The sequence below is a fragment of the Dendrobates tinctorius genome, unplaced genomic scaffold, assembly GCF_039654945.1.
Source record: "Dendrobates tinctorius isolate UK_male_01 unplaced genomic scaffold, ASM3965494v1 ptg000128l, whole genome shotgun sequence".
NCBI lineage: Eukaryota > Metazoa > Chordata > Amphibia > Anura > Dendrobatidae > Dendrobates > Dendrobates tinctorius.
The window spans coordinates 13,730,216-13,757,500 of NW_027361796.1; the positions used below are offsets into that span (position 1 = coordinate 13,730,216).

Genomic DNA, 27,285 nt, shown 5'->3' on the forward strand with positions numbered 1-27,285 from the left:
TTCTCCTGTGTATCAGTGGATTCTCCAAGGGTACACTCTGCTACACATACATACACACATATATCGTACATACAAACACCGTACATACATATACCTTACATACCTATACCGTACATACCGATATACATATACATATACCGTACATACACACACATACCATACCTGTATACACACATACCATACATGTATACACACATACACCATACATATATACACTACCGTTCAAAAGTTTAGGGTCACTTAGAAATTTCTTTATTTTTGAAAGAAAAGCACAGTTTTTTCCAATGAAGCTAACATTAAATGATTCAAAAATGCACTCTGTGCATTGTTAATGTGGTAAATTACTATTCTAGCTGCAAACGTTTGGTTTGTAATGCAATATCTTCATAGGTGTATAGAGGCCCATTTCCAACAAGCATTACTCCAGTGTTCTTATAGTACTTTGTGTTTGCCAACAGTGTAAGAAGGCTATTGGATGGTTACAATACCCTTGAAAACCCTTGTGCAAGTACTGTATGTTAGAACAGCTGAAAACAGTTTGGATGATTAGAGAAGCTATGAACCTGACCTTCCTTTGAGCTAGTTGAGAATCTGGGGCATTACATTTGTTGGTTCCATTAAACTCTCAAAATGGCCATAAAAAAAGAACTTTCATGTGAAACTCGACAGTCTACTCTTGTTCTTAGAAATGAAAGCTATTCCATGCAAGAAATTGCCAAGAAACTGAAGATTTCCTACAACGGTGTGTTCTACTCCCTTCAGAGGAGAGCACAAACAGACTCTAACCAGAGTAGAAAGAGAAGTGGGAGGTCCCGCTGCACAACTGAGCAACAAGACAAGTACATTAGAGTCTGTAGTTTGCGAAATCGACGCCTCACAGGTCCTCAACTGACAGCTTCATTACATAGTAAACGCAAAACGCCAGTGTCAACGTCTACAGTGAAGAGGCGACTCCGGGATGTTGGCCTTCAGGGCAGATTGGCAAAGAAAAAGCCATATCTGAGAGAGACTGGCTGATAAAAGGAAAAGATTAATATGGGCAAAAGAACACAGACATTGGATAGAGGAAGATTGGGAAAAAGTGTTATGGACAGACAAATCCAAGTTTGAGGTGTTTGGATCACACAGAAGAACATTTGTGAGATGCAGAACAACTGAAAAGATGCTGGAAGAGTGTCTGACGCCATCTGTCAAGCATAGTTTAGGTAATGTGATCATCTGGGGTTGCTTTAGTGCTGGTAGAGTGGGAGATTTGTACAAAGTAAAAGGGATTTTGAATAAGGAAGGCTATCACTCCATTTTGCAATGTCATGCCACACCCTGTGGACAGAGCTTGATTGGAGCCAATTTCATCCTACAACAGGATAATGACTCAAAGCACACCTCCAAATTGTGCAAGAACTATTTAGGGAAGAAGCAGGTAGCTGGTATTCTATCTGTAATGGAGAGGTCAGGGCAGTCACCAGATCTCAACCCCAATGAGCTGTTATGGGAGCAGCTTGATGGTATGGTACGCAAAAAGTGCCCATCAAGCCAAACCAACTACTGGAAGCATGGGGTGAAATTTCTCCAGTTTACCTCAGCAAATTAACTGTTAAAATGCCAAAAGTCTGCAATGCTGTAATTGCTGCAAAGGGAGTATTCTTTGACAAAAGCAAAGTTTGAAGGAAAAAATTATTATTTCAAATAAAAATCTGCTTTTTCGAACCTTGTCAATGTCTGGACTAGATATTAAATTCATTTGGCAACTCATTTGATTAATAAAAGTATGAGAAAACATAGAACATAGAAAACACAAAATTGTCTGGTGATCCCAAACTTTTGAACGGTAGTGTACACCATACATACATACACAAACTCACTTATATACACATATAGTATACACATACCGTACATACATATACATACACATATACCATATTTACACAGACATACTGTAGATACCCACATGCACTGTACATAGATACACACCCATATAGATACACATATACATATACTGTACATACATACACAGATGTACACACATACATAGATACACACATATACATACAGACACAGCTACACACATATATTGTACATACACACAGATGCACACATGCATACACATACACACAGATGCTCACACACATACATACATATACTGTACACACACACATGAACATATACAAACACACACATACTAATTTTAATCTCAGGTGTTCAGATGAGCTGTGGAGTGGGTCAACCACATAGTGCAGTGATCATCTGGAGAGGGCTGCAGAAACCACTGTGGGGGATGGGGACACCGCAGAGAAGACTGATATCAGCCCCCTGCTGCTGCCGTGCTGTCCTGTGCTGTGAGCCTCCTCCCCTGACCTCTTCTCTGTGAGGAGTTGCTGTAGGCTGCTGGAAATAGAGCAGTGGAGGGAGCAGAAGACACAAGGTAAGTCCTGCTCTTCCTCCGCTGTTGTCCCCTATGTGCTGTGCGGCCTGGTCCCTCTGACTACAGGTGAATACTCTCCTTTGGGAAGCACTATGCAGGAGGACAGAGACAGCAGCCAATGAGCACTCTCATCAATCTGGTTGGGAAAGTGTTCATTGGCCAGCGTCTCTCCATGCCTAACATGCCCCCTTTTTGAACTCCTGCACTCTGCGCGCTACTCTCTCCCCGACTCTAGATAGTATTAAACTTAATGGAAAAAAGTAATGGACTTAAGTGCGCTGCTGAACAAATAACGAATCCAGATTAGATAAAAGGATTAACCATTTATTTCACAACGCGTTTCGAAGTAGATAATACTTCTTCCTCAGGGGATGACATGATATGAAGACAGATCTCCTGAAAACAAAGTCAGAGGATGATGACAAATCAAGCCTATAGTGGTTGTAAAAGGTTGTAAAAGGTAGATGGTGATGGTTCAGACAATGAGGCTGCCTTACATATCAGATCAAGATTGAGATGGCCGCCTTCTGAGCCCAGGAGGATGCCATAGCCCGTGGGCCTTTACTCCGTCTGGGGGATTTTCACCATCTATCACCTACAATATTATAACTATATAGGGCTCCCAAAGCCGATATCTGAACCTTTAACCCCTTTACTTCCATGGGTGGTTTACACGTTAATGACCGGGCCAATTTTTACAATTCTGACCAGTGACCAGGTAATAACTCTGGAACGCTTCCATGGATCCTGGTGATTCTCACATTTTTATTTTGTACTTCATGTTAGTAGTAAAATTTCTTTGATATAACTTGCATTTATTTGTGAAAAAAAACGGAAATTTGTCGAAAATTTCGCAATTTTCCAATGCCCTTAAATCACAGACATATGGCACACAAATAAATTAATAAGTAACATTTCCCACATGTCTACTTTACATCAGCACAATTTGGAACCAATTTTTTTTTTGTTAGGAAGTTATAAGGGTTAAAATTTGATCAGCGATTACTCATTTTTACAACACCATTTTTTTTTAGGGACCACATCATATTTGAAGTCACTTTGAGGGGTCTATATGATAGAAAATACCCAAAAGTGACACCATTCTAAAAACTGCATACCTGACGGTACTCAAAACCACATTCAAGAAGTTTATTAACCCTTCAGGTGCTTCACAGGAATTTTTTGAATGTTTAATAAAAAAATGAACATTTAACTTTTTTTCACAAAAAAATTACTTCTGGTCCAATTTTTTTATTTAACCAAGGGTAACAGGAGAAATTGGACCATAAAAGTATAAAAGTTATTGTGCAATTTGTCCTGAGTACGCTCATACCCCATATGTGGGGAGGAACCACTGTTTCGGCGCATGGCAGAGCTCAGAAGGGAAGGAGCGTCGTTTGACTTTTTCAACGCAAAATTGGCTGGAATTGAGATCGGATGCCATGTCACATTTGGAGAGCCCCTGATGTGCCTAAACCGTGGAAACCCCCCACAAGTGACCCCATTTTGGAAACTAGACCCCCAAGGAACTTATCTAGATATGTGGAGAAGACTTTGAACCCCTAAGGGCTTCACAGAAGTTTATAACGTACAGCCCTACAATTAAAAAATCAACATTAGTCATATAATTTATTACACTAAAAGGTTCTATGAGACAGGTGCGTTTTTTAGGTAATTTTTAAAAAGGGGAAGAAAAAAGGAAAAAAAAGAAAAGGAGAAAGTTGTTTTTATGACAAGGATTTTTTTTCCACGGCTATCTTTTAACCCCTTCCTGACCTTTGACGCCACGTAGGCGTCATGAAAGTCTGTGTCAATCCGATTGATGACACCTATGTGGTGTCATGAATTGATAGCCCCCCTGCAGTTCGGGTGAACAGGGTCACTAAAATGTCACCAGACCCGAACATACAGGACCCTTTGTGCTTCACCCCAGTGGGGGTGGCTTATCCCCCCCATGTCTACGATCGCTCTGATTGGCTGTTAAAAGTGAAACTGCCAATCAGAGCGATTTGTAATATTTCACCAATGAAATTTGGTGAAATATTACAATCCAGCCATGGCCGATGCTGCAATAGCATCGGCCATGGCTGGAGACCAAGATCCGACCCCCCCACCGACTGACGGCGGCGATCTACCGCTGCCGTCAACATCTGCTCCCTTCCCTCTGCTCCCCCTGCCTTCCGATCCCCGCCTCACACCCCCTCACCCCCCCGGTACCTCCTATGTCCCTATGTCTGTCCCGGTGTCCTTCCAGGATCCTTCATGGGCGCTGCCATCTTGCAAAATTTCGGGCGCATGCACAGTGCACCCGTCAAATTTGCCGGCCTGCAGATTCATTCATTCATTTTGATCACTGTGATAAACTCTCACAGTGATCAAAATAAAAAAAAGTAAATAAACCCCCCTTTATCACCCCCATAGGTAGGGACAAATAATAAAATAAAGAAAATATTTTTATTTTTCCAATAGGGTTAGGGTTAGAATTAGGGTTAGGGTTGGAATTAGGGTTAGGGTTGGAATTAGGGTTAGGGTTAGAATTAGGGTTAGGATTGGAATTAGGGTTGGGATTAGGTTTAGGGTTGGAATTAAGGTTAATAATAGGGTTAGGGGTGGGTTGGGTTTGGGATTAGGGTTAGGCTTGTGGTTAGGATTAGAGTTGGGATTAGGGTTAGGGATGTGTTGGGGTTAGGGTTGTGGTTAGGGTTATGGTGAGGGTTGGGATTAGCGTTAGGGGTGTGTTGGGGTTAGGGTTGGAGTTAGAATTGAGGGGTTGCCGCTATTTAGGCACATCAAGGGGTCTCCAAAGGCGACATGGCACCACCATTTACTCCAGTTTTGCGTTCAAAAAGTCAAACAGTGCTCCCTCCTTTCCGAACCCCGACGTGTGCCCAAGTTTTACCCCCACATATGGGGTATCAGCATACTCAGGAAAATTTGCACAACATCTCCTGTTACCCTTGGGAAAATAAAAAAATTGGGGGCTAAAAAAATTATTTTTGTGGGAAAAAAATGATTTTTTATTTTCACTGCTCTGCGTTATAAACTTCTATGGCTACTTTCACACTTTCGTTTTTTTGTGCTGCGCACTGTGCGCAGTGCAAACGCACATAAAAAATGCATTATGCGTTTGTGTGCTTTTTTGTGTTTTTGCGCATGGTTTTTTAAAAAAAACGCATGCATTTTTTGCGCTGACATGGGCATTACCATGCGCACGTCAGTGCACCCATAGACTATAATGTGTTTTTGAGTGAATTTTGTGCGTGCGCATGCGTCTTTTTGAGACAAGTCGGGCGCATAAAAAATGCAACAGGATGCATTTTGTGCGCCCGGGCGCACACTACAAAAAAACGCATGCGCATACAAACGCGTACAAACGCATGTGTATGCGCACCCATGTAAAGTATAGGGAAAAAACCGCATGCGTTTTTTTGCGCAAAAACACAGCGCAAAAGGAACAAGTGTGAAACCAGCCTATGAAGAACTTGGGGATTCAAAGTGCTCACCACACATCTAGATGAGTTCCTTGGGGGGTCTAGTTTCCAAAATGGGGTCACTTGTGGGGAGTTTCTCCTGTTTAGGCACATTAGGGGCTGGGCAACGTAACATGACGCCCGCAGACCATTCCATCAAAGTCAACATTTCAAAATGTCACAACTTTCCTTCCGAGCCCCGACGTGTGCCCAAACAGTGGTTCCCCCCACATTTGGGTACCAGCGTACTCGGGACAAACTGTACAACAACTTTTGGGGTCCAATTTCTCCTGTTACCCTTGTGAAAATAAAAAATTGCAGGCTAAAAAAATGATTTTTTTTGAGGGAAAAAAAATGATTTTTTATTTTCACGGCTCTGCGTTATAAACTTCTGTGAAGCACCTGGGGGTTCAAGGTGCTCACTATGCATCTAGCTAAGTTCCTTAGGGGGTCTAGTTTCCAAAATGGGGTCATTTGAGGGGGAGCTCTAAAGTTTAGGCACACAGGGGCTTTCCAAACACGACATTGTGGCCACTAACGATTGGAGCTAGTTTTCTATTCAAAAAGTCAAATGGCGCTCCTTCCTTTCCGGGGTCTGCCGTGCTCTCAAACAGTGGTTTATGACCACATATGAGGTATCGGTGTACTCAGGAGAAATTGCCCAACAAATTTTACAATCCATTTTATCCTGTTGCCCATGTGAAAATGAAAAAACTGAGGCTAAAAGAAAATTTTTGTGAAAAAAGTCCTTTTTTATGGATCAATTTGTGAAGCACCTGGGGGTTCAAAGTGATCACTATGCATCTAGATAAGTTCCTTGGGGGGTCTAGTTCCCAAAATGGAGTCACTTGTGGGGGATCTCCATTGTTTAGGCACACAGGGGCTCTCCAAATGTGACATGGCAACCGCTAAATATTCCAGCATATTTTCCATTCAAAAAGTAAAATGGTGCTCCTTCCCTTCTGAGCCCTGCCGTGCATCCAAACAGTGGTTTATGACCACATATGAGGTATCGGTGTACTCAGGAGAAATTGCCCAACAAATTTGAGGGTACATTTTATCCTGTTACCCATGTCAAAATGAAAAAATTGATGCTAAAAAAAATTTTTGTTGGAAAAATTAAAATGTCCATTTTTTTCTTCCACGTTGCTTTAGTTCCTGTGAAACACCTGAAGGGTTAATAATCTTCTTGAATGTAGTTTTGAGTAGCTTGAAGGGTGCAGTTTTTAGAATGGTGCCCCTCAAAGTGACTTCAAATGTGAGGTGGTCTCTTAAAAAATGGTTTTGTAAATTTTGTTGTAAAAATGAGAAATCGCTGGTCAACTTTTAACCCTTATTACTTCCTAACAAAAAAAAAATGTTGTTTCCAAAATTGTGCTGATGTAAAGTAGACATGTGGGAAATGTTATTTATTAACTATTTTGTGTCACATAATGCTCTGGTTTAACAGAATATAAATTCAAAATTTGAAAATTGCAAAATAGATTTCAACACCCTCTCAATTTTTATTTTCCCAAGGGAAACAGGGCCCCAAAAGTTATTGTGCAATTTGTCCTGAGTATGCTGATACCCCATATGTGGGAGCAAACCACTATTTGGGCGCATGGCAGAACTCGGAAGGGAAGCGGCTCCATTTGACTTTTTTGGCTGGAATTGAGATCGGATGCCATGTCGCATTTGGAGAGCCCCTGATGTGCCTAAACAGTGGAAACCCCCCACAAGTGACCCCATTTCGGAAACTCGACCCCCAAGGAATGTATCTAGATGTGTGGTGAGAGCTCTGAACCTTCAAGGTTTTCACAGAGGTTTATAACCTAGAGCCGTAAAATTAAAAAATCATATTTTTTCCACAAAAATGATCTTTTCATCCCCAATTTTTACTTTCCCAAGGGTAAAAGGACCCCAAAAGTTGTTGTGCAATTTGCCCTGAGTACGCAGATACCCCTTATGTGGCGATAAACCACTGTGTGGGTGCATGGCTGAGCTCAGAAGGGAAGGAGTGCCGTTTGACTTTTTCAATGCAAAATTGGCTGGAATTGAGATCGGACGCCATGTCACGTTTGGAGAGCCCCTGATGTGCCTAAACAGTGGAAACCCCCACAAGTGACACCATTTTGGAAACTAGACCCCCCAAGGAGCTTATCTAGTTGTGTGGTGAGCACTTTCAACCCCCAAGTGCTTCACAGACGTTTATAATGTAGAGTGTTGTGAGTTCATTTTCCCCTTTGCTTCTGAGGTCTGGTGAACTCCCTCTTCTGGTAAAGGAAGGTAGTGAGCCTGATTATCAAGCACCTGAGCCTAATGAGGATGACTGGCTGAGTGGAGTTATGGACTGGATATAAGGCTGCCGACACCCTTCTGCCCTGGGGGTGATTTCTCTGAGGGATTCTTGGAGACCAGTCTGAAGTCCTGCTCCTCAAAAGCTAAGTTTTCTGCTCTGCTTTTGCATTTGTGTTTTGACCTTGTTTTACTTTGTTTTTTTGGATTTCTGCCATTCCCTGCTGGGGTGAGCTGAATTCCTTTTTGCTCTGTCTTCAGAAAATACCTGAGTACTGATATAGTATTTTTGAAGCCTAGCGTCTTCAGGGTCTTTTTCCATATCAGTCTGTTGGCCATTGTCTTTGAAAGGGTTTTGGCAGATTGCAGACAGCAACCTTCCTTTCCTGTCCTATTTAGTTAGCTTGGGCCCCATCATTTGCTCAGTCTATCTTTCTATCTGTGTGAGTGTTTTTTCATCTTGCTTCACCGTCATTATATGTTGGGGACTGCCTATTTCTTTGGGGTCTGCTCTGGGGCAGTTTAGATTTCCCTTTCTGTCTTTAGGCTATCTAGCTCTCCGGCTGTGATCGAGGTGTCTAGGGCACCGTAGGACCCCCCCACGGCTACTGCTAGTTGTGTTGATAGGTTCAGGGGTCTGCAAAATGATAGCGGCCAACTTCTCTGGTTTTCTGGACGTAGCTTCTATTTTTGTGTTTGCCTCCTACGGTGACTCTTTCATAACAGTAGAGCCGTGAAAATAAAATATCACATTTTTTTCCACAAAAATGATCTTTATGCTGACAAATGTTTATTTTCACAAGTATAACAGGAAAAATAGGACCCCAAAAGTTGTTGTGCAATTTGCTCTGAGTACGCTGATACCCCATATGTGAGGTGGAATCACTGTTTGGGCACATGGCAGAGCTCAGAAGGGAAGGAGCACCATTTGGAATGCAGACTTCGATGCAATGGTCTTCCGGCGTCATGTTGCGTTTGCAGACCCCCTGATGTGCCTAAAAAGTTGAAAACCCCCCACAAGCGACATCATTTTGGAAACTAGACCCTCCAAGGAGCTTATCTAGATGCGTGGTGAGCACTTTGAACCCCCAAGTGCTTCACAGAAGTTTATAACGTAGAGCCATGAAAATAAAAAAATCATATTTCCAGTTCACCACCTGACAGCACCAAGGAGGATGTCCTTCTTACCCTCAGTGGGACAGGAACATCGAGTGGTTAAAAGGACCCTCCCCTTACCACCCATCTGTGTTTTTCCTGTTCTACTGAGGATAGGAACGACGAGCGTGTCCTCTGGCGGTGCTGTGCAGATGGTGAGGATCGGGGAACCCAGCCTTTCCCTTCCCACCACATGAAGTCTGTGGCTGGTATCTGCGATGGGGGGGTCCCTCAGCCAGCCCCAGTGTAGCACTGCTCCTGGGTTCCGGTCCACTTCCTCCTCCTTGGGGGCTCTCGGGCTGCATGCCAGGTCACTGGGAGACGGTTCCCATCCCCTCACAACCAGAGAATCCAGGCCGCGGACGGCGCCCGCATCTCTGAAGGTATGGCGGGCCCGTCTCTGCCGGTAGATGCGACGAAATCGGGGTGCGTCAGTCGCGTCAGCCGGCAGTCCAGGATCCATGCAGCTGCGTCTGGGCGCAGCGGCCGCGTCACTTCCTGTGCGACGGCCGTGTCATTTCCGGATGCGGGGAGGGGGCTGCGTCACTCACCGGACACAGTGAGCATTCTGCCGGGTCACAGCAGAACTCAGCGGCGGCGCGGGCACCCAGGAAAGGGGGCCTCTTCAGCACAGCCACGCCGTGCAGGGTGAGGTCGAGGATGAGCAGGATCAACCAGGTAGGAAATAAAAGGGGGGAGGGCTCAGTACCCACCACCGGCCTTCCTGAAAAGGAGAAATCCTGGTTAGCGTGCACTCTTACTATGGAGGACACAGCCAAGCCCGAGGGACCAGAGCTGAGCCAGGGGCATGTGAGTAGACTACTAACAAAAGCCATACCACAATCCCATATTGATACCCTACACACACTGAGATAATGCCAGGATCTCTGTGTGTTTGTAGGGAGAGTAATCCACCCTGTCCATGAAGAATAAATGTCCCATTTGCACCACGAAATTACCAGAAAACTGGCGGAAGCCACTTTGTAAGGCCTGTACCTTTAAAATTGTCGGGGAGGAGCACACATCACTGATGACCAATATGAGGTCAATAATAAGGCAGGAAGTGCAGGCTTCCATATCAGGCCTAAACCTCCCTCATACCAGCCAACCAGAAACCCAGAGGCCACGAAAAAGGCTTAGGGAATCTAGTCCTTCCTCGGACGAGAACTGCTCGGAGGATTTGGATCAGGAAGAAAAGGAGGATCCGATAGAAAGAGGGAAAGTTATCTCTTCTCTTCAGCGGACACCGATGAGCTCCTGCAGGCAGTATGGGACATGATGCAGTTACAGGACACCCCGGAAGAAGTATCCATACAGGATGAAATGTTTGGTGGCCTATGTATCCAGGTCACTAGAGTGTTCCCAGTGAATAACCACATCCAATCCATGATCTTAGAGGAGTGGGAAGATGCGGAAAAGAGACTAGTGGTACCAAGGGATTTCAGGCTCAGTTTACCCTTCAACCCAGAGGATAAAAAGACTTGGGACAAAACACCCAAAATAGATGTGCCGTTGCCCAAAGTGGCAAAAAAGACAGCAATCCCATTTGAAGACTCCTGCAGCCTGAAGGAGCCAATGGACCGTAAAGCAGATGGACTCCTAAAAAGATCCTGGGAGTCTTTGGCAGCCATAATTCAGGCCAACATTGCAGCGACTTCTGTGGCCGGTCGATGCATTTATGGGTGCACGATCTAGAGGAACATCTCAAAGCAAAAACCCCCAGAGATGTCATACTCAAGTCTCTGCCATTACTGAAGCTTGCAACGGGATTCATGGCAGATGCATCGGCGGAGTCCGTACGATTCGCCGCCAGGAGCGAGTGTTTGTCTAATGCAGCCAGAAGAGCAATCTGGCTAAAGACTTGGTCTGGGGATACCCAGTTCAAAAACAAACTCTGTGCCACTCCTTTTTTCCGGGGGTAAAGTGTTTGGGCCCATTCTAGATGACATACTAGAAAAGGCCTCAGACAAAAAAAAAGGGTTCCCTGAAGAAAATGCGAAGAAGTACCTGCGCTTTCGTAGGTCCCATCCTAATCAAAGGACAGACTACAGGGGGAAAGGGAAGACAGAGAGATGGAGCTATCCTAAAGGGGGTAACGGTAGAGACTCCATTTTCTCTGGCTCTGGCTCAGGGTCACAAAGAAAATGACGCCATCAGAGTGGGAGGTCTGCTAAAAGAGTTTCAAGGGGGTTGGCAGAAAATATCACAAAACCCTTGGACTCTACGTACAATCAGCTAGGGCTCCAGGCTAGAATTCACCAGCCTTCCCCCAGAGAGGTTCATATTAACCAAGTCCCAATCTCTGCGAGTCACCTCTATGTGGACAGACATCAAGGAACTACTAAAAATAAACGCTGTCATCCCAGGCCCACTCCACAAAAAGGCACGGGTCATTATTCGAGTCTCTTTTCAATAAAAAAACCATCAGGAGACTCTCGGACGATCATAAATCTCAAACCCCTGAACAAGTGGATAACTTGCAAGAGATTCAAAATGGAGTCCATAAAATCTACGATTCCACTGATAGACAGGGACATGGTGTTGTGCACTTTGGACTTAAAAAGTGCATACTACCATGTCCCAATCCACACCACCTACTAGAAATATTTAAGATTTGCCCTGAGAAACCAGGGTGCAGTCCATCACTTTCAATTCCTGTGCCTGCTCTTTGGTCTTGCCTCGGCCCCCAGAATTTCTACCAAATTCTACCAATTCTACCAATTTCTACCAAACTGATGGTAGAGGTAGTCGCTTACTTGAGAAACCACGGCGTGACCATAGTACCATATTTGGACGATTTTTTGCTAGTGGCAAGGTCGGTAGAGCAGCTCAGGATCGATTGCCGCCTCACAACCTCCACGTTACAGGAGCTGGGGTGGGTCATAAATTGAGAAAAAGTCAAATTTAATCTCTCAGCCCAGAATAAAATTTCTGGGAGTCATACTAGATTCCCACATCAAAACAATTTTTTTACCAGAGGAAAGACGGGTCACCCTAATAGAGAATGTTCTCCGGTTCACAAGGAAACCATGCTCTATAAGGGAGGCAATGAAAGTACTAGGCCTAATGACGGCTTGTATCCCCGGGGTGAAGTGGAGTCAGTTTCACTCACGGAAGTTACAGGAGCAGGTTTAGCGGACCTGGGACAGAAGACAGAGTTCGTTAGACAAGAAGATGACACTCTCCCGTTTAGTAAAGAAATCATTAGATTGGTGGACCACCCTGGAAAAACTGAAGGTAGGGGTACCATGGGTTCTCTGTCCCTCAGTCACCGTAACCACAGATGCCAGTCAGTTCAGATGGGGCGGACATATAGAGGGAGAATTCTATCAAGGACAAAGGGACCCAGAAATGAAGACCAGGTCATCAAATTTCCTGGAATTATACGCCATATGTAATAGAATTCTATCAAGGACAAAGGGACCCAGAAATGAAGACCAGGTCATCAAATTTCCTGGAATTATACGCCATATGTATACCAGGCCCGAACAAAGATTAGAGGCAGACATGTGAAAGTTCTTTCAGACAATGTGACTGCGATGGCGTTTTTAAGACACCAGGGAGGCCTGAAACATCCATCATTACAATGTCTGGCGAACCGGATCTTCAAGTGGGCAGAGAACTCGGTTGAATCCATCTTGGCGGTACACCTGGAGGGAGCCAGAAACCAGCTGGCAGATTACCTAAGCAGAACATCGATAAATCCCACAGAATGGGAATTAAACTTGGAGGTATTCAACATGCTGTGTCAGCGTTGGGGAACACCGCAGGTGGATCTCTTTGCCTCCAGAACCAACCCAAAGGTCAGAACCTTCTTTTCGCTAAAACCCCTAGAGGGGGCAGCAGGGGTCGACGCTCTGTGACAACCCTGGGAGAAGGGCTCCTGTATGCTTTTCCACCCCTTCCACTAATTCCGAGAACACTCAGGAAGATACTAAATGACGGAGCAACAGCAATCGTAGTAGTTCCCTTTTAGCTGAAGAGGAGCTGGTTCCCTCTACTAAACAAAATGGCGGTGGAAAGACCCATCCTTTTACCAAAGAGACAGGATCTGCTGCACCAGGGTCCAGTACTGCACACGAATCCGGACTCACTACAGCTATCTGCTTGGATCCTGAGCGCCAGACCCTGAGATCCAGAGGCCTGTCGGAGGATGTCATCACCACACTCCAATCAAGTAGGAAGCCGGTGACATCGGTAATGTATAATAAAATTTGGAAGCCGTTCTGTACCTTCTCAGGAGGAGCTCCAATAGATACTTCAAGTCTGGACATTCCCTGAATCCTTAATTGAAAAAATTTTTTGGCACTCAACTTTTGCGATATGTGAAGGATTTTATTTGCAGTCACAAGTATTAGACGTTTCGGCTATGACAATAAGCCTTCATCAGTACACAAGACTGCTCATGTTCAAAGAATCATTGAATATTTGAATGAAGCACAACTCATAAGAAAAATATGGGCCAAAATGTCCACAAAAGATCTGGAGATCTGGCCAGAAAATTAGAAAAATGGACATCAGTATAATATCCTCAGTATATGTGTATTATAAAGTGGAATCCCTTGAAAGGTCAATCTCACACATGGGATTAATATATTTATATCAGCTATTGGAAGGTGACAGCTTTGGTAGTGTGTGGATAGCGGTCGTTGGAGGGTGGTGGCGCTGTGTGGCCCGGAGGAACGCGGTATCCACCGCTAGTGCCGCAGCTTATTGTCACGGCCGAAATGCCTAATACTTGTGACTGCAAATAAAATCCTTCACATATCGCAAAAGTTGAGTGCCAAAAAATTTTTTAAATTACTTATTCTGGTGTGGGAACCTTCTTTTTGTGCACCTACTCAGTAGTGCCACGATATATTTGAAATTCCCAGAATCCTTGACTTCCTCCAGCTAGGGTTTAGAAAGGGTCTTCGGCCTAGTAGGTTAAAAGCACAGATTTTGGCCCTTTGTGTTTTCTTTGATTTCTCTCTAGCCACCCATCCCTAGATAGCGAGGTTTTCTAGAGCCACACAGAGATTGAGGCCCCTCGTAAGTAAGTCATCTCCACCCTGGGACCTTAACCTAGTCCTTAATGTGCTGTGTAAATCCCCGTATCTCCTGTCAGAGAATATGGCTATAGCCAAGCTCTCTTTTAAAACAGCTTTTCTCATAGCCATTACATCAGCCAAGACGTTGGGGGAAATGCAGGCCCTACCTATACAGGACCCGTACCTACAGATTTTTGATGATAGGTTAATCCTGCGGCTTGACCCAACTTTTCACCCCAAGGTGGTATCTTCCAAGAATATAAACCAGGAAGCAGTTCTTCCCTCATTCTGCCAACACCCCAGAAATCCTAAGGAAGGGGTCTATTACAATTTAGACGTTAGAGGGATAGTGCTAAAATATCTGAAGGCAACCGAGGTTTGGAGGCGAGACAAAAATCTGTTGATCCAGTATGGGGGACCAAATAAGGGCTGTAAAGCGGCAAAAGGGACAATTGCGAGGTGGATTAAAACTACGATAGACTTAGCCTATAAAGCTCAAGGGAAGGATTCCCCAGACAGTCTTAGAGCCCATTCAACTCGAGCTGTAGCTACATCATGGGCAGAAAGAGGGGGAGCCTCAGCAGAACAAATTTACAGGGCCACAACGTGGGCAAACCTTTGTACTTTCTCTAGACATTACAAGCTAGATGTGGTGTCAGAACAGTTAGCCTTCGGCAGGAAGGTCTTACATGAAGTAGTCACGCCCGAAGATTACCATCCTTTGGTAAGTCTCCATGGTGCTGTCAGGTAGTGAACTGGAAAACGGTAATTAGACCTACCAGTAACTGTGTTTCCAGGAATCCATCCTGACAGCACTACTAGTTCCCTCCCTACTGCAAGGTTATTTGTTTGCATACTGATGTGAAGTAACATTTGTATAAGAATTGTTAATAAAGTTTCTGTGTGCATCCATCCAGATGTGGTACTTTGGAAAATCACTGATGGGTGGTAAGGGGAGGGTCCTTTTAACCGCTCATTGTTCCTGTCCCACTGAGGGTAAGAAGGACGTCCTCCATGGTGCTGTCAGGATGGATTCCTGGAAACACAATTACCAGTAGGTCTAATTACCTTTTTATTTTTTCACAAAAATGAACTTTTTGCCCACAAATTTTTATTTTCACAAGGGTAACAGGAGAAATAGGAGCTCAAAAGTTGTTGTGCAATTTGTCCTGAGTAGGCTGATACCCCATATGTGGGGGTAAATCACTGTGATCGCCTTACTGCGATCCTTGGGAGGCAAAATGCACAAATCCACAAAAGGTGAAGAATTGGTTTTATTTTTTACGCCGTTCCTCGTGCGGTATTAGTGATTAGGTAACTTTATTCTTCGGGTCGGTGCGATTACAGCGATATCAGATTTATATCCTTTTTTCATGTTTAGCTTCTGTCACAAACTAAAAGACGCTTTTTTTTTAAAGAATGTTTTGTAAGAAATTTTTGGATCGCCGTATTTTAAGAGCTATAATTTTTCCATATTCCGGCCGACAGAGTCATGTGCGGTTCCAAGCAAGAAGAAATAGACAGCACTCACCGATCTTGTGGAAATAATAATCTTTATATAGCGCTAACATATTCCGCAGCGCTTTACAGTTGCACACATTATCATCGCTGTCCCCGATGGGGCTCACAATCTAAATTCCCTATCAGTATGTCTTTGGAATGTGGGAGGAAACCAGAGTACCCGGAGGAAACCCACGCAAACACGGAGAACATACAAACTCCTTGCAGATGTTGTCCTTGGTGGGATTTGAACCCAGGACTCCAGCACTGCAAGGCTGCAGTGCTAACCACTGAGCCACCATGCACCCCGTGGACCCCACATGGACCCGTAGAAGCGCTGTTTAGTGCGATATGGCCGTTTCAGCATTCCCACACTCCTGGTCTCACTCTCCCGGCCATGAGGTTTTATAGTTGCCAATAAAGAAAGAAGACAATTTTTCCACAAGATCGGAGAGTGCTGTGTATTTCTTCTTGCTTGGAATCGTTGATATTGTGTTCTTCAGACTAGCACCCGGTATCTTCAGGTACAGCCTGCAACATCTTTACGTGTGCAGTGGAGCAGGACAGCGGTGACAGTGGTGCCGTCCTCCTTCGCCCTAGACGTATTTTAGAGTCATGTGCGGGCTTGTCTTTTGTGGGATGAGCTGTCGTTTTTATTGGTACCATTTTCAGGCACATAACGTTTTTTGATCGCTTTCTATTCCAATTTTTGTGGAGGCAGAATGAACAAAAACTAGCAATTCAGGAATTGGTTTTTTTTTTTCATCGCTCCACGTGTGGTAAAATTAGTATAGCAGCTTTATTCTTCGGGTCACTACGATTACAGCGATACCTCATTTATATCTTTTTTTTATGTTTTGGTGTTTTTTTACACAATAAAAACTTTTATAGAAAAAATAATTATTTCTGCATCACTTTATTCTGTGAGCTATAACTTTTTATTTTTCCGCTGATGGAGCTGTATGGCAGCTCATTTTTTGTGGGACAAGATGACGTTTTCAGCGTTACCAGGTTTATTTATATCTGTCTTTATGATCGCGTGTTATTGCACTTTTTCCAAGTGGTATGATGATACCGCTTGGAAAAAGTATAATTTGCTACTTTTTTGTGTTTTTTTATGGCGTTCACTGAAGGGGTTAACTAGGGTGACACTTTTATAGATGAGATTTTTACAGATGCCATGATACGAAACCTTTTTTATTTTTATGTTTATTTTATTTTTTTTATGTAAAAATGTGTATTTTTAGGGGAATTTTTAGGGGATTTTTTTTACATATTTTTTAAAAAAACATCCCTTTATCGGACTTTCACTTTAAGTATAATACATTGCAATGCTCCAGCATTGTAATGTATTATGCTTATGGAGAAAGCTGCTGACACCATGCTGTGAACATGGTCTCAGCAGCTTTCTGTAGCTGAATGACCCGGAGGTTGATATGACACCTCCGGGTCATCATGGCACATGTCGGGCCCCACGATTACCTAGGGAGCCCCCTACCCTCTGCCTCCCCCCGAACACTGCGATCACATTCGATCGCAGCACTCAGGGGGTTAGCAGCCAGGGGCAGCGGGAGCACCGCTCCTGGCTGTAAGTGCAGGAAGCTCAGCCACTGCAGCGCTGAGCTTCTGCACTGATCGGGTAGGAGATGCTGAAATTTCAGCCTCTCCTGCACGATCGCTGATGTGTTTGGTCAGTCAGATTGGCTGACCAGTCACAGCGCTTGGGGTGTAGGGACCAACTGCAAGGGTGCCTGCACCCCTTGCCGTGCCTCTCAGCTGTCATAGACAGCTGTCGACACTGAACTGTCACTGCGTGTTTACAGTCCATCCTGGTGTGGTAAGTTACAACTGCCCATGACGGACTGTGCACGTCCATGGACATTAAGGGGTTAATGTATCCCATTATTTTATTTGCCTTTGCAGCAGCTGCCTGACACTGGCCACTAAATGTGAGATTGTCATCCACCCATACACCCAGGTCTTTTTCATTGACAATTTTGCCCAGTGCTATACAATTAAGCACATAATTGTACATCTTATTTCCTCTACCCAAGTGCAATTGACCACACATTTGTCCCCATTAAAGCTCATTTGCCGTTTATTAGCCAAAAGCTTGCAGTTTACATAAATCCTCATGTAATATAAAATTACCCTCCTCTGTATTGATTACACTGCAGAGTTTAGTGTCATCTGCAAATATTGAAATTCTACTCTGTATGCCCCCTACAAGGTCATTAATAAATATGGTGATGAAGGAAGAAGCAGTAGATGGGGGTTGATGGGACGGCTGGTGGTTGGCGTGGTTGGCGAGGCCTGTTAGTCCGCATTTTAGCGCTGTGAGATTTCCACATTAAGGCATGTTGATTGTGCATGTGCCAATTCATGTATGTAGTTTTCACATTTTTCCAATTTTTGCTACTACGGAGTTTTTTTTGCAAACTTCAACATGAAAAAAATTTCTGCATTGGTGCAGATGCTTTCCTCCTCTGGATTCTGTGATTCTTCAGAGCAGACCTCTGATGTCCATGGAATAGAATGTGTTAAAAGCTTTGCAGAATGGCCCATCTGTGGTTCCCCATAGTCAGTTGGGCGTTTGAAAATTTTTGACGCAGGGGAAAACAAGGATGATTGGGATGCCATCTCTGAGGATTGGACTGTGTGTGATGTTAAGGTGGAGGAAGAAGAGAAGAGGACATTTTATGCAGCGCTTGCCATCCACTGGGGCATATGATGTTTCTGTGCCTCATCTACAAGGTGTACCACTGGGCGACTGCCAAGGAAAGGGAGTCGAGTAGTCCTTCCAGTTACAGATGTTGTTAGTGGCCTTTTTATGGGATGAGATGGTGTTTGTTAAGTTGAGCTTTCAATAATATTAAACACCTAGCCCATGTACACATTGAATACCAAGCCTATTCCCTCTTCCACCACAAACTCGCTTATTCCCTCTCATGTTGTAAGTAGTCTTCCCTTCTTGTAATCTGCTGTTTCACAGCCTTATGCCCACAGCTATTAGTCACCTGTCACTAAAAGAACAATCAATATTTATTTTCTTAGATAGGTGTAACAGTGTTCTTCAGGTACACCAACGATTTTTAAGTGGAAATCTGGCCTTTTGATTTGTCACTGAAACACAGTTTCACAAACAATTTACCAAACAGAAGCAAGGAATTGGCACTCACTGTGCCATAAAAATGTCCTTTATTGTGGAATCATATAAAACCACCGCAGGTAAGCAAACAAGTGGAAATGATACTGGGCAACGGCCGTTTCCACTTGTTTGCTTACCTGCATTTGTTTTATTCGATTCCACAATAAAGGACATTTTTTATGGGACGGTGAGTGCAAATTCCTTGCTTCTATTTGGTGATTTTGGACATTCTCTGCATTGTTCCTTTGAATTTGGCACCCGTATCCCAGGAATTTTGTAGTATTGTACAGCCACTTATGGGGTATTTCTACATTCAGCATAAATTGTGTGACAAATTTTAAACGCAATGATACACTAGATTTGGTAAAAACCTTTTTGGGCACATGGCAGTGCTAGGAAAGAAAGCGTGCCATTTGTCTTGAATAGATTGTGAAAGCCATGTCATATTTCGAGAGCCCCTGCCATGTGAAAACAGCAGAAATCCCTCACAAGTGACCCCATGTTGGAAAATAGACCCCCTCAAGAGGGAAATATGACATTTTAGTGGTAAACATGTAATTTGTCAGGTGCACAAGGGTTAATAGGTGAAACAGGTCCCCATAATTTATTGCGCAATTTCTCCCGAAAGCTGTGCCACCCCACATGTCGCCAGAAATTACTGTTAGGCCGGGATCACACACAGTGAGATATGGCCGAGTCTCGCAGGTTAAAACCAAGCTCTGGCGCTGGCACTCCGGAGCGGAGCGTGCAGCCGCACAGCAATACATGGAGCTGCATGCTCCGCTCCGGAGTGCCGGTGCCAGAGCTTGGTTTTAACCTGCGAGACTCGGCCGTATCTCGCTGTAGTGTGACTCCGGCCTCAGGCCTCACATTAGGGTTGAGAAGGGAGTGCTATTTGGCTTTTGGAGCACAGATTTTGTAAGAATAGTTTGCGGGCAACATTTGCGGAAATCTGAAGATGCCAGAACAGCAGAAAAACCCCAAAAGTGACCCCATTGTAGAAACTGCACCTCTCAATGAATTGTCTACAGCTGCAGTGACTTTTATAACATTCACGCTTGGCTTTTTTTCTGAAGAATTGCAAATATGCCAGTTTAGTGCCCATACATTGCCCTTGTAAGGAGTTGACAGGTCCCCTCAGTTGCGCCCTCTCCTCCTCCCTTGTGACCTCCGTGTATCTTATGCAAAAACATTATGTTTGCCATGTACTCCGATTGTATTATGCGGTGTACCACCATATGTCTGCCTTGTTTATATCTTGTGCATTAATGTAATGACATGATTACTGCTTCTGTATTATGCTATGTAATAGAGTTAGGGAAAGGAACTAGTTAAAATGTGGGCTGGGCCAGCAGCAGAGAGGGAAGAGGAAGCTGCTGCTCCCAGTCAGTGTTCAGTAGCCCTGGCACTTCAGCCCAGGGCAGATGTACAGCATCAGACTGGGCATTGCCAGAATCCCAGATGGGAGAGATCTGTTGCCCCGGACTCAAGGACTTAAAAGGACTTAAAAGGACTGAAGGACCACAACATAGGCCCCAGGACTCTGGAAGGGCCCCTGCTGAAGGAGTTTTAAGCATCCAGATCCCAGCGAGTGGATTTCTGCGAACTTCAGCTACAGCTGCCATTGTGGGTACAGCCGTAGCAAGTATCAGGGAGAGAGCAGGAAGCCAGTGTTGGAATGGTCTTTTTGTCTACCTTTCATCCTCATTCATTAAAAGTTATTTCCCTTTTGGAAAACAGCTGCATTCTTGAACTCTCATTGCCTGGACTATGGTGACAAGAGGAAGAGAAGGTAACTTGTGGGTGGGGAAAAGGCTGTGTCAGTCCTGTATTGTATGTGCAGGGGGCTGGGGGGGTGTACTCACTGACCGTTTGATCAGTGAACTCTGTCCGTGGACTTTGCCATTAAGTAACTCAGCTACAACTACCCCCCGGTTGCCCTTGTTACACCCCCATACAGTGTAGAGCCCTAATATATTGTAGCGCCCCATACATTGTACCCAGCTTGTGCTTTTGGCGATAAATTGTTAAGTGCTCTCTCCCGACAACAGTAATGCCAAATAAGTGTCCACTTACTGTGGTTTAGGCAGAGTTTCGCATTTGGATTTTGGAATGCAGAATTCACCGGATTTTATTTGAGGGGGCGGGAGCCATGTTGATTTTCCTTTGTTCTACCAGTAACATGAGAACCCCCAATAGTTCTAGTGACAGATGAGGCACCTGACTGGGGGCTGGTTTTGTGCTGGATAAATTAGGGCTTTTATTGATAACTTTTTTGGGTAAATAATATTTTTTGATCGTTTTGAGAATAAGGCTGGGATCACATTCTTGTGTTCCATGATGAGCACTTACGTCAAGGTTTCCGTGTAATAAATCCCACAGAAATGTGATTCAGATGAAACCCCCATCAGAACCATCCACAATAATGAGGCAGCTGGAGACGCTGTGGAGTCTGTTTGGCGTCTGATCTGGTTGTATTCTTTTTAGGAGTGAAGAAATCTATGTTTGACTATAATGGTGCGCTATAAAGACGCTTCAAATGATGGGACACTGCCGAAACACAGACCAATCCAAGCTGACTTCATCTGCCTCATAAATGAGTGGTTCCGGTTTTGTCTGAATTGCGGTTTTGGGGAATTTACACAAAAACCTTGACGTAAGTCCTCCGCAGAGAGCAGGCGAGCACTGGATAAATATAAGCTGAGCCTTATACAGATTTTTGTAAGGTAGAATGAGCAAATAAGACAGCTGACATTCGCAGGAATTGCATTCGCTGTGAGGAGCCATACACTTATTCCTCAGAGCTGTTAAAAGGCGGCGCTGTGGAATAAGGCCCCCAAACGGCAACCGTTAAAAGGCATATTCAGAGGTGATTAAGGTTTTAAAAACTGAATTAACCATATGTAAACACAGAATTTAATGTGAATACAACTGCTTTATTCATAGATTATTAGCATTTGGCATCTTATAGATTTTTACTGTGTATTTGCAGCACTTGTCTTTCTTTTTAAATTTTACATTAAAAAAATTAGTCGCTACTTCCAAGCAGAAGTCACCTGAAGAACCGTAAAGTTACTTCTTGTGGTGGCCACTTCATGAGTTTTGAAGCCTGAAGCAATTGAAAGAAGCTACAAAAGACTGAACATGTGCAAAGCAAGTCATTTTGATCATTGCTTTGCTTCTAAAACCAAAAAACAAGGGCCAGCACACCTGTTAGTATAATTGTAATGTATGGGTTCCCATGCAAAGAGAAAAGGTCGCACTCATCGAGATGAAAGTTTCACTGATTTATTGACATATGAACATGTCAAGTCGGGGGAGTGACATAAGGAGTGCAAGAAAGGCTGACAACGGCCGTTTCGCGCTGCTCGAGCACTTTCTTGCACTCCTTATGTCACTCCCCCGACTTGACATGTTCATATGTCAATAAATCAGTGAAACTTCTATCTCGATGAGTGCGACCTTTTCTCTTTGCATGGATTCCCAGGATTGACTGTTTCCAGGTCTGGCACCCGAGATTCCCAGCTGCTGGGCTTCTGTATGCCGCACATCATTTGAACTCACACGGTAACAGCGGTGCCGTCCGCTTTTTATCTTCAGTAATGTATGGGTGCACCCTGGGGCCTTTAACAGACAAATATAACCTAAAATAAATAATACAAGTAATAAATAAAAGTAAATTAGTAATAACATGTAAAAAAAAGAAAAATCATAGGGTACTTAATTGAAAGTCAGGCATAGTTCCTGCTCTGACCTCATCTATTTTGAGGCCTGTTTGGCACATAGCGAGGTGAGTTACTAGATAGGGACCATCCTAAGTTAGTACACCTTGTTGAGGTTGGGTGGCTTTTATGCTTTTTGTAAGCCTATGTGCACATGGTTCCGATTCTACTGCGGATCCGCAGCGTTTCTGGCCCTGCGGATCCGCAGCGTTTCTGGCACTGCAGGTCCGCAGCAGTTTCTGGCCCTGCGGGTCCGCAGCAGTTTCTGCTGCGTTGTACAGTACCATTCTTTGCAATGGTAAAAAAAAAACGCTGTGCACATGCTGCGGATTTTTCCGCGCGGGTTACAATCCGCAGCATGTCAATTCTTTGTGCGGAATCCGCTGCGGTTTCACACCTTCACCATTGTGAGGTGTGAAACGGCAGGGCTAAACCGCAGGCTAATCCGCAGGTAAACCGCAGGTATTTTGACCTGCGGATTTACCTGCGGATTTTTCAAAATCCACGCTGAAAAATCCGCAGCACTTCCAACTCCGTGTTCACATAGCCTAAAAATAAAAATCACACAAAAGTACCCCATGTTTGCCACGTGTTACTATTTATTTACTTGCTGCAGTGTTTCTACATATTTTTATTCTAGGTAATATACGCCAGTGCATATGTTAATTTTTTAATGCTTATTTTTTAGCACATTTTCAGGTGGAATCCACCTGAAAGACACCATATACACATACCCATTGATGCAAATCACCAACAACCAGATGCTATGCAGATCACAAACCTTTGAAATCTACTCTGGGAAAGGTAATCATAAGTTTATTTTTTTATTATTGAAGGGATATTAAAACTTTGAATACAAAACTATTTTGCATAAAGCAGCTTCAGAAAAAAAATGGCACAACCTTTTTCTTCCACACACTTTCTCTTGTATCCGAGCTAGTTCTTTGGGAAAATTTTTTGAACAACATAATTAACTTTAGGCACCAAGGACGTATTGTATCTCAAAATTAAGTCATCTTTGATCCAGTCATTCTCTAGAATGTTCTTGTTTCTGGAATTTTTACAATGGAATACAATAGCATCTCGTCTTACAAATAAAGCTACCTGTCCTTTAGCCTTTATAACAGAGTGGATTGAAGTGTAAATGACGTTTCGTGGATTTATGATCATTTTTGGTACAGTTCTGGTCATGTTATTAATAGGTTCTCTATACAAACGTTGAAGAATATTATCTCCAGGGATTTGATTCCATAATTTTGATCCAGATGCTTCCTCTGAGAATAGATAAATTTGGTTTTCAAAACGAAAGACATTTATATGTGGATAACGTTTTTGGAGATTGCTCATTAAAGTTGGCCAGTCCCAATATTGTAACGGAATGATAATCTCATCAATGTCGTTTAGGAGAACATACTCACTTTTAAACATATTTCTGTACATGCAGTCATTTAAAGAAGCAATTTGTCCATAGTAGCCAATTTCACTGTCGAGTCCTTTAACGTATTCCCATTTTTTGGAGGTTTTCAGATATTTGTCTATTGGCCAGGGTATTACCTCTAAGACACCTTCCTGAATGTAATGTCTCATAACCTTGTCCACATTGTCACCGCAGCTCGTGTTATAGATGGTGACTCTAGAAGCTCCAAGTAATTTATACATTTCAATAGCCTGAATCATTTGCAAAGCGTAATCATACTTCCCATACAAGGCAGAGATACAAACCGTAAAATTAGCAGAAAATGGCCCCATTGGATCTTTTGAGATCTCAAACACTGGAATTTGGCTTATGTCTTTTGTGCGGTTTGGATAAACAGAGATGTAGTTAAAATCACAGTCAGGTGGTATTCTACATAGGAGACTTGCAGTCTCATAAGGAAATCCAAAGTTGTCCTGAACAATATCAATTTCTGCCATAACGTGTACATAACCAAACTGCTTACAGTAGAACAAACAGAAAAAGTTGTTTACTGTGTGATGGACTATAGCAAGTATTCTTATTAAACTGGATTCTCTGGGATCATAATACGGAGCGATGATGAGGGTTTTGTTATCCTGTAATGGTATTAAGGGCCCGATGGCAATGTTGGAAATGTAGCTTATTTGAGCATCTTGGGGTTGTAGCAGATAAAAGAGCAAGATGAAAAAGAGCACCAATACATTGCAGGCAATGAACTTCTGTTTTAATGAGCAGGACATCTTTTCATCATGAATACTGACTGTAAAAAAAGAAAAAGAATTAAAGTATAAAACATAACTTGGTATAAAACATTGTGATTGCACTGATAAAACATAAAAAATCTTATTTTGAGTCAGACATTTTTGCAGAATTTCATGTTGCAGATAATCTGCTCTCAAACTGAAACAAATTGGCATAAAAATATTCTTCAAGGTCGCTACTGACCACTAGAGTTGGGCGACTTTTGGTTTTTTAGGGTCGCGTTTCGTTTCGCGAAACCCGACTTTTCCAAAAGTCGGGTCGAGCAAGATCGTCCGATTATAGGGAAAAGTCGGGGTCGTCCCGAAACACGAAACCCAATGTAAGTCAATGGGGAATAAAAGTCGGCAGTGAGAGGAGGACAGGAAACACACCTACAGTGCCCATTTGAATGCCAAAAGCATCAATTCTTCTTACTTAAGCTTGTCAACCTTAATTAACTTCATAATACAAGTTATGCACTGAAAAATGGGGGTTATTTGGCTAAAGTTGTGGGGGGGTAGGGCTGGCTCCAGGTTTTCATGTGCCCTGGGCGAAAGAGCGCCCCTTTAACACATACCACAACTCATCATGCTCCGATACGGCAGAGAAATAGCGGTATAGTACAATGAAAAATACTTCACTTTTTACATCTCATGACGAGGCCCATCTATTTCTCCATACAGAATCATTGGTCCCATATAATGTTTGAAACAGTATATGATGAGCTCCACATAATGCTACAGTATATGTTGGTCCCCATGGATGAAGCTCCACTGTCTTATGGGCCCAAATAATGCTCCAAACATAATGGGCCCCATTTCTACTGCTCTAGTGTATAATGGGCCCTGTAAATGCTGCTCCATTGTCTGATGTCCACCTTTGGAATGCTCCAGTGTATGGTGGGCACCATCTATCATTCTCCAGAGTATAGTGCTCCCCAAAAATTGCTGTCCCAACATTGAAAACAATCAAATAAGTCTCCTCGCTAGGGAATCCCTGTACTTGTCTGGACTCCTCGTCGTCCCCATCTTCCATCTCACTGCACAGCATTTCAACTTTGCAAGTGCTGTGATCCTGAGCAAGCAGGGGGGGGCCCACTCGTTGGCGACGGCACTGGCACAGGGCCCCTGATAGTACGGTGGTGTGTCTGATGGCGGGTGGGCCGAACCTGCACTTTCATCTGCAGCTTCCTCTTTGTCACCGTGTAAGATGGAACTGTATATGGGAAGGGTAACCTGAGTTTCATCAGGGTCAGATTCAGGCCGAGTAGCGTGCGAGGGGAATGTAGTGGTCTGGGTCAATGTACCAGCAGATTCATCGAGCAGTGGCTGGGCATCAGTGCACTTGTGTCGCCCCCAGGAGTACGGTCGCCACAGTGGCATTACCTTCTTCCTAGGGAGTGTGATGTCATGCTTGGGAGCAACGAACGATCTCTCTAGCAGGTTAACTGATTGGGCGGCGTTATTCCCACGAGTCATGACCCTCCAAACAGCGTTCATGAAGGCAAAGTGTTTGTTTTACGTGGGCAGTATGGTTGCAAAGCTGAACCTTAAAGGAATGTCCAGAAGGGCACCACCAGGAGTGGAGCCTACGGTTAAATTCGACTCCACCTGGGAAACCTCAACCATGCCAGCTACAGAACAGATGCGCACATTGCAAGCTTAATTCCGTTAACGAACGAGACTCCGTCATGCCCCGCGGTCCGAGTCCGGCTTACTAGAGGGACACGTGAGGCTCTGGCACATGAGATTGGCCAATAACTGGTGTGTCATGCCATTACATGTCCGTGGCTGCATGTGCGCTACACTGAAAAGGCCAGCGTTTGTCGCTTACAGGTGCAGATAACCCGCTGAACAACGTTAGTGATGGGGATCACTGATGACAATTATTACCCGCGAACAATGATTTCCCAGTAAGTGCAGGTCAACCGCAGTTCCGGAATTAGGCCTAACCGTCATTCCTGAAAAAATGAAAAACTTACGTGTGCAAACCACAGGTGCTGTAGCTTGATTAACAGCTCGCCAGCCGTTCTCACGCCCAGTATGGATTGCACGTGATTGCACAAAGGTTAGAAAGGGTACCGTATCCCCGGATAACATGTATGGATAGCGTACACATTCAAAATATATGTCTATACATCAGGAGGCAGGCTCAGACGGTGTTAGGCCCAGTATGGATTGCACGTGATTGCACAAAGGTTAGAAAGGGTACCGTATCCCCGGATAACATGTATGGATAGCGTACATATTCAAAATATATGTCTGTACATCAGGAGGCAGGCTCAGATGGTGTTAGGCCCAGTATGGATTGCACGTGATTGCACAAAGGTTAGAAAGGGTACCGTATCCCCGGATAACATGTATG

The 27,285-nt window shown here is 43.9% G+C and overlaps 2 protein-coding genes across 11 annotated transcripts in view; one reads left to right on the forward strand and one right to left on the reverse strand.

Moving 5' to 3' along the window:
• The first annotated feature begins 20,008 nt into the window (after nt 1–20,008).
• LOC141047561 (beta-1,4-galactosyltransferase galt-1-like) overlaps nt 20,009–27,285 on the forward strand; it is a 149,745-nt gene continuing 142,468 nt past the window's right edge. For 2 of the 10 annotated variants that reach the window (XM_073542670.1, XM_073542669.1), the window contains exons 1-2: nt 20,774–20,794; nt 23,413–23,528. Coding sequence is in view for 3 of the 10 variants with exons in the window: in XM_073542665.1 (XP_073398766.1) it covers nt 23,465–23,528 (64 nt within the window). In the remaining 7 variants the exon portion in view is untranslated. Of the gene's footprint in view, nt 20,795–21,489; nt 21,659–23,412; nt 23,529–27,285 lie in introns of those variants that run through there. The other 8 variants (XM_073542668.1, XM_073542667.1, XM_073542671.1 and 5 more) reach the window with 6 other exon arrangements.
• On the reverse strand, nt 23,547–24,935 carry LOC141047563 (glycosyltransferase family 92 protein C33H5.2-like). Its single transcript, XM_073542675.1, has one exon. The coding sequence runs from the start codon at nt 24,918–24,920 to the stop codon at nt 23,661–23,663; it is 1,260 nt and encodes a 419-aa protein (XP_073398776.1). The 5' UTR covers nt 24,921–24,935; the 3' UTR covers nt 23,547–23,660.

What these genes read in the sequence shown, in the direction of transcription:
- LOC141047563 (XM_073542675.1), bottom strand. Translation starts at nt 24,920, where the DNA reads ATGTCCTGCTCATTAAAACAGAAGTTCATTGCCTGCAATGTATTGGTG.